The 7795-nt window shown below is 39.0% G+C and overlaps 1 protein-coding gene across 1 annotated transcript in view; it reads left to right on the top strand.

Annotated features, from left to right (window-relative positions):
* The window catches only part of ZNF462 (zinc finger protein 462), an 81221-nt gene that overhangs the window by 66152 nt on the left and 7274 nt on the right, over window positions 1-7795 (top strand). The window contains exon 10 of the mRNA XM_008590286.1: window positions 6335-6467. Coding sequence (XP_008588508.1) covers window positions 6335-6467 — 133 coding nt within the window. The remainder of the gene's footprint in view (window positions 1-6334; window positions 6468-7795) is intronic.

The following is a 7795-nucleotide window of genomic DNA, read 5'->3' as shown; positions in this document are numbered from 1 at the left end:
GAGTGAGCCACGGGGTCGGCCCCAATTTTATTTTCATTAACAAGCAAATTTATTTCATGAGATGTAAATCTTATGGCAATATTATGAATTCTTTTATACTTTATGATCTCCCATGGGTTTTCATGTTACTGGCAAATTCAAATAACACTTATTGTGTGTCAACTAGATGATTGACCTTATACTCTACACTGAGCACATAAAGCTAAATAAGAAATGGATGCTACTCTGGAAGAGTTTATAAGCAAGTAGGCAAGACAAGCTTAATCAAAGAATCAAACCCTAGCTTGTCAAGTGCTTGATAAACATATCTTACAAAATAGGAGGACTGCCTAGTGCTGAGTAAATATGGTTTCACGGTTCATATTCCATAGAACTTTATACTGCCTGGCTGGTTTGTTTGGCTGAATACCTTTTCTTTTTTTCTTTCCAGCTTTATTGATATCAAAAGAATAATGCTTCATGATAAATAAAATTGTATATGTTTATGGTGTACAATGTGATGCTTTGATATATGTGGAGAAAGGGATATATACGGAAAAAAGCACACCCTTGTCCGCTGTTGGTGGGAATGTAAATTGGTATCATGATTAGGAAAAACATTATAGATGTTCCTGAAAAAATTAAAAGTAGACCTACCATATGATCCAGCAACACCACTTCTGGGTATGTACCTAAAAGAAACAAAATCAGTATCCCGAGGAGATACTGCACTCCCGTGTTCATGCAGCGTTATTCGCAATAGCCAAGACATGGAAACAACCTAATTGTCCACTGATGAATGAATAGAGAAAATGTATGTATATATACAATGGAATATTATTCAGCCATAAAAAAGAAGGAAACCCTGCTATTTGTGATAATGTGGATGAGCCTTGAGTATGTTTTCTTGAAGCTTTTACAGGAACTCTAATTAAGGTGCCCTTATTAGAGAATTTAAGAATTTTCTACCTGCATCTTTGACTGTCTTTGAAATCGTAGATATAATAATTTGCTGAATCTTTCTCCCACTGTTCTCTTTCCTTCATTCTCATTCTTATTTTCCGACAGATAAAGAAGATCTGCCATGTAGACCACCTGATACTATAAGTCAAGGGTTAGCAAATCTTGGTCCAAATCTGGCCTACCACCTATTTTTATATGGCACATTGTCTAGGAATAGTTTTGAAATTTTCAAATGGTGAAAAAAAAATCAAAAGAATAATGTTTCATGATGTGAAATTATATGAAATTCAGATTTCAGTTTCCATAAATAAAGGTTTGTTGGAATACAGCCGTGCTCTTCTGTTTACGTATTGTTTATGGCTGCTTTCAAGCCACAACAACAGTCGAGAAGTTGTGACAGAGACAATATGGTTCAAAAAGCCTAAAATATTTACTTATCTGGCCCTTTGTAGAAAAAGTTTGCCAGTCTGTGTTATAAGTCATTCAAAATCTTTTCAGCTACACATTCTCAGTTTGTGACTAATGGGCGTTACTGATGTAGGAGGCAGGTCAATGTTTTCTGTGTTCTCTGGTGTCACTTTTTCTAGAAATAAAATTTTCAATATTAGGTAATATGAGCATCCTGATTAATTTCTCTTTTTGAAGGTAAAGATGTTAAGTACATAACAGGGGGAACCCTCAAGGTTAGAAGCTCTGGAAACATTAAGGGGGCTTCCTTCATCGCAGTCTCCCCTGCTTGATGCCTGCAATGTAATCTGCAGACGAGGGTGTCCAGTTTCATTCTATCCTTAACAAGCACGTTTATTTCAGTCTTTCCCGTAAGACTGGGTTTGTCATCCTAGGACAATATGAAAATGTATGTTCAACTTGCAAATCCTATAATAATTCTCCCTTTAGAATATGCCAAACGTATGAAAATATATGCTAAGAACATATCTAAACCATTCTGCTGCATGGTTAAAGACCAGCAAATAGAAAGAAAGACAAAGTTGTGAGGCTTAACATTAAGCTTGAGCACGTAAGGCGTTCCTCAGTGTCATCACTTCAGTGTTAAGGGGTAAACCATCTGCTAGTGGTTGACACTTCTCACATTCTTATTAGTCAGCTGACTTCACCAGACTCTGGGTTAGTGGCCCTCACAGGGGACTTAAGGCTAGTGGGCATTCACAAATAGCTTTCACAGGATATAAGGATCTGCATCTAGTTTTATAGTCTGAATGAGTATGTATTAGAATAATCCACCCTTCAATAACATACATGTCTTCTTTTGCCTGCAAAAGGCGCCAGGAGTCAGGTTCTAAATCTCAAATTCTTAGACTTGCTCTTTCTTTGTTGTGGGCCTTTTGGGAAAACAGGATAAAAAATTACTTCTCATCTCCAGAGAAAAAAAGTGAATTTCCCTCACTATGTCCTCAGCACCATCAAGAAATTAGTAAAATCCACCAATCCAGGTCCAGAAAGTAGTGTGATCATTTCAGAAGTCAATTGAGAAATATAATAGAACTTTATTTAACAAAGTTTATACCCTTTGACTTTGACCGTGTAATTTCACATCTGGAAATTTAACCTACAAAGTTAAAACTAAACATGAAAGAAAGGCTTATATATACCACTGCATTTTTAATAGTGAAAAGCCAGAAATAACCCAAGGTAAATTCATATGGCAATATTCAAGTTAACTCTAGTATATTCATTTGATGAAATATTATATAGTGATCAAAAATCATATTTATTCAGAACATGATGTGTATGCCCTGCCCAGCATAAAAAAGCAGGTTATACACTTGTATATTTTAGTATGATTACAGCAATGTAAATAATCTATGGAGAGAGAACAGGTATACAGAAATACAATGACTTGTCAACAGTTATTATATAAGTAGTTGGACTTTAAATAAGCTTTTTTTCTATTTTCCAAATTTTCTTTGTAAGCATTTGTATAAAAGAAAAATATATTAAATTAAAGCCTGGAGTTGAGAATAGCACCCACTCTAATCTAGACACTCTGCTGGCCAGGGGAGATTAGCTGTAAGTAAATGGCACAGAAAGTCTGTCCTCATAGTCTGCAGTTGGGGAGGAGAGGCAGGCCACTAACAGTTGGTTACTGAGTGGGGTGTGTTCTCAAAGGGGAGTACAGGGTGCTGTGGAAGCACAGAGCAAGGATATTTAATGCAGGAGTTTAGGGAAGGTCTCCTGGATGAAGTGATAGGCCAGGCTGATTGAGGAGTCAGCACATGAAGAGGGCAGGCTTGCGAGAATTTGTACAGATGAAATGGTGTGTGCACACACATGTTCAGGAGTGTGGCATCTTCCAGAAGCATCCATAAGGTCAGGGTGGTGGGAGCACAGGTAACCTGGAGAAAGCGGCCCAGAATAAGATGACAGATGGCCGTGTAAACCACAGTAAGAAATTTGGAATTATCCTTGGGACAAACGGGGACTAACATGAAGGGATTTGCATTTTTTTAAAGATCACTTTGACCCCACTGGAGAATAGACCCAAGAAGGGGCAAGAGTGGATGCTTGGAAACCAAGGACAGGGGGGTGGTGCTTGCAGTAGTCCAAGTAAGAGATGGTGATGGGCTGAGAATGCAGAAAGGAATCTTCCTTTTGTGTCAGTATTCGTATCTGGATGGCTGGTTTGGGGATTTTAAATATAGTAATAACCCACCACTGGAAAAAAGATTGTATTTTAAAATCTTCCAATTGCATAACAAAAATTTTGGTTTTTAAATCTTTATTTGCCTAGCAAAGATTTTAGAAATCTTCAGGATAAATAAATCCTGGGTTAGCCTGAGATGAGCATCATACCATGAAAATGTCATGTACTATTTTAAAATTGTGCAGAATCCAAAATGTTAACAGTTTTCCAGTGAACGGATGATGGTGATGGGAAAATGGACAAATACAGTTCTCAAAAAAACCCAGAAGGAGGGAAAAAAAATAACATTTGGTTTGGTGACAGATCTTCTGTCATTGTGAACTCCATGAGAAGCAGGGACTCCAATAGAGACCCCAGGCTCTGGCATACAGCAAGTCCTCAGGGGGTCCTTGTTGAATGAATGAGTGAATGAATGAGTGAGTGAATTAATGCCTGCATGCATGCAAATGACTAAATTACAGAAGATGTTTGAGGATTCTTTTTTGGCTTCATTGGTTTTATTATTTTTGTTTCCTGGCGACTGCCCACCCCTCATGTTGCTTATACATATTTACAGTTGCCCTAGTTACTAAATGTGGGAAGTGGGGGAGAAAGTGGGCCAGAAAAGGATGCCTTTTAAGTATTGGTCATTTAAAAGTAGTTTTCTTCTAACGTATTTCAAAATGAAGCAAATTGGAACCTTGCCCATTTTTCTGAAAAACTAGCAAGCCAGAAAAATTTCATTCAGATATTTGTCATAAATGCTATTTGGCTAAAATGTAGATTTTGTGGCCAAACATAACTTTGTAAATATGCATTTACAGTGCTTGTTATAAGCATTTCCAAGAGTCAAAACTGAAAAAGGCCCACATTCCCAGAAAGGAGAAGGAAATTTCATTGGGGGACAGTTGTGTTTCAGGTGCTGTGCTGACCTCCTTTTACCAATGAGGACACTGAGGACACACACATATTGAGTGACTTATCTAGAATCTAATGGTTAATGGAAAACCTCAAACTTGAACTCAGGTCTGTCTAACTTCAAAGTTCACACTCCTGATGCTACCTTTTGGCTGTTACGTTGTAAAAATAAATAAATAAATATTCATATAGGTCGGCATGGATGAGGCATAGTAGATAAATCCCTAGTTAGGAAGGTGTTACAGGCAAAAGCTTTTTGGAGACTAATTAGTCTGAACTTAGACGGAAAGAAAGAGAAATAAAGATTCTAAAGTTGACCTTTTCCTCCTCCTCCTCGCCTTAGTCTGTTAATTTTTAAAACATTTTTTAGTGAGCAGAATAAAAAGTTGTCTTCCCTGAGTGTTTAGCATTGGGATTGACAAGGACATATTGTCCACCTTCATGTTGAATTGTTTTCAAAGTCCACTGATTTCATGATTCACGATGCATCAATGTATTGTTTCTCTTGTTTTAAAAGAGTTTTCTTCATCCGTTAGATGCTGCATAACATAGTTGGGACTATATTAAGCCTTTTCATAGGACTGTCTGTTAGCCCTGATGCCATCTCTTTCTCACATTTGTCAGTCAATGGTGATGGTCCCATTTGCTGGGCACGTGGAGGTGGTGGTGCTCAGCATATCTTTGTTTCAGTCTGGTCCCAGAGAATATTCTGGAATTGCCTTCTAAGGTCTCTCTTTCCTCTTCTGTACCCTCATGACATTCTGTCTCTGCTGTGGCAGCTGTGGAAATCTGCCTTGGAATCTAATTAATGGTGTCTGTCTTCCCTCTTGAACTAAACTGTGAGTCTCTGGAAGCCAGAACCAAGTCTCAGTCATCTTCGTGTGCCCCCTCCCCTGATCTCCAACAAGGGGTTGTGTCTTACACAGTGGAGGAGCCCGTGGCCGTTCACTGGCTTGAGTCCTGTGCCAGCTTGTCTTTCTGATAATTCTATGCACGCAACTGCAGAGGTTCTGAAATAGATTCATGAAGAAGGTGAAGTTATGTGACCATTGAATTGAGAACCCAAAACAGAAAATCATTAATTCTTCGTGTGGATTTTTGTTTCCCTCGAATGATATTTGGAAGAAAGCTTGGATTCCCACATTATTCTAACCACGTGTTATATATAAGTAAAAACCAGACATAGTTAACACTTCTGAAGGACTTGTAGGGGTTAGGCATCTAGGTTTTTCTCAGATAATCCTAGCCTTTGTAAGTAGGTCAGCTTCAGAAACAGTAGTAACGCTACGAGTGATAATGTTGTCTTGCATTTAAACCTGAGTTAACAGTCCAGTAGTTGCTGTCTGGCCTAAGCTGGGACAGCCCACCAGCCCCTCGTGGGTAGGATCATGGTAAAGCAGGTTGTGATTCTCACTGGGAGAGAATAGGGATACTTGTAGAGCCTTCTACCTCCAGGAGTATTTGAAACTTAAGTAGTTTATAAAATTTGTACCTTTGAATTCAGCTCAAAAGATATTTATTGGACACGTATTCTATACCCTTGGCTTCATGATACTTTTGACCTCCAGCTTACTATAGCTCATGTTTTTAACAAGTTTGATAATGATGGTCCAGTGTTGATAGTTCAGTGAAAATGCTGGGATGTGGGAGCAAAGGACAGATCTATCTCTAAGAGAGTCAAAATGAAGGGAAGGACCTCTTAGGTACCTGGGTGGTTGGGTCCTGGTCCCAAAAACACAGCCATAGGAAAATGATGTAGGACAGGTCTCTCCTCCAGGGAGACCCCGTCAGTCTGTGGTTTATTATTCCATCATTTGTTTGGGCCTTTTTCAGGTAAGCCGTAACTTTGAGCTGGTTGGACGGGTTAATTTGGATCAGCTGGAACAGATGAAGGAAAAAATGGAGAGCTCCAGCAGTGACGATGAGGACAAGGAAGACGAAATGAACAGCAAGGCTGAAGACAGAGGTTAGTCTCGCCCTGCCCTCCTGCTCCCAGACGGCATCCAGCAGGTCTGTGGTGAGACAAAAGGGTGGCAGGAGGCTGTCGTGGGAGGAACAGTGGAATGATCCTTCTTAGTTAAGTAGCAGAACAGACTGACTTAAGAAATACATCAGGGGTCTTTGTGAACTTTTACCACCTATAGAAAATCCAAGGAAAACAGACATTTTCTCCCTGATTATTGATATATGTCTGTTAAAAAATATATGGCAGTGATTTGATTTGAATAAGGAAAACTTGTGTCTAGGGAATCTTTAGAACAAGGACAGGCAGACAGCAAGATGTTTGTAAAGCTATCGAGGAATGAGAATGATCTTGCAATTGAAGAATGGTCTTGCAATTGAACACTTATTTAAAATTACTGCTGCAGGGCAAACACTGGGGGGGTTTAGGGGTAGGCTGCAAAGAACTTGAGCCCTCTGCATGGCCCTTTTCTTAACCCCCATGGTGCTCCGTTTTTGGCTTTGTAAAGAGGGAGAATCAGAGGCCACATCTTCATTCAACCATGTATTTACAGAATACACTGGAGAAGTTTTCATGCAACTTTTGTACTATTTTTCCAACTTCCTATGAGTCTATAATTATTTCAAACAAAAAGGTTTTCAAAAGTATGGGCTGGCCAGTTAGCTCAGTTGGCTAGAGCTCACTGTTATAACACCAAGGTCAAGGGTTTGGATCCCCAAGGTCAAGGGTTTGGATCGGCCAGCAACCAAAACAACAACAGAAGTATATTTAGTTGTAGATACACATTTATGTGATCTAGAGTTGGTTTTCTGTATTGTTCAACACAGGATATTGCAGAAATCCCCAGACTGCACACATAAGAATGGAGATTGCGATATGTTGCTTTAGTTATTGCAGATTTATGAAAAGCACATGGATAATATAAACATGAGAAATAAATATTGTAGATATCATCCCAGTGATGAGAAGAACAGTATTAGTTGTCATTATTTAGCATGATTTTGTGCCGGGCTCAATGTTGGTAGTTTGTATATAACCTTTTTTCTTTAATCTCATAATGTCAAGGGCTCTATAGCTGGCCTTCCTGAATTTGGCTCCCAGTTCTGCTACTTACTATCTATAGGATTTTGGGTAAATTATTTTAGATCATACATTCATTCTCTGTTAAATAATAACGATAATGATGATATTTTCATCTACCTCCTAAGGTTGTTGTAAAGATTTTTTTTTAACTTTAAAGCTTCAGGGGCCGGCCCGGTGGCGCACTGCTACAGTGCGCCGCTTGGGAGCGCGGCGGCGCTCCCGCCGAGGGTTCGGATCCCACATACAGA

The sequence above is a fragment of the Galeopterus variegatus genome, unplaced genomic scaffold, assembly GCF_000696425.1.
Source record: "Galeopterus variegatus unplaced genomic scaffold, G_variegatus-3.0.2 Scaffold5974, whole genome shotgun sequence".
In the NCBI taxonomy this organism is placed as follows: Eukaryota; Metazoa; Chordata; class Mammalia; order Dermoptera; family Cynocephalidae; genus Galeopterus; species Galeopterus variegatus.
This window is presented reverse-complemented; position numbering and strand designations above follow the sequence as displayed.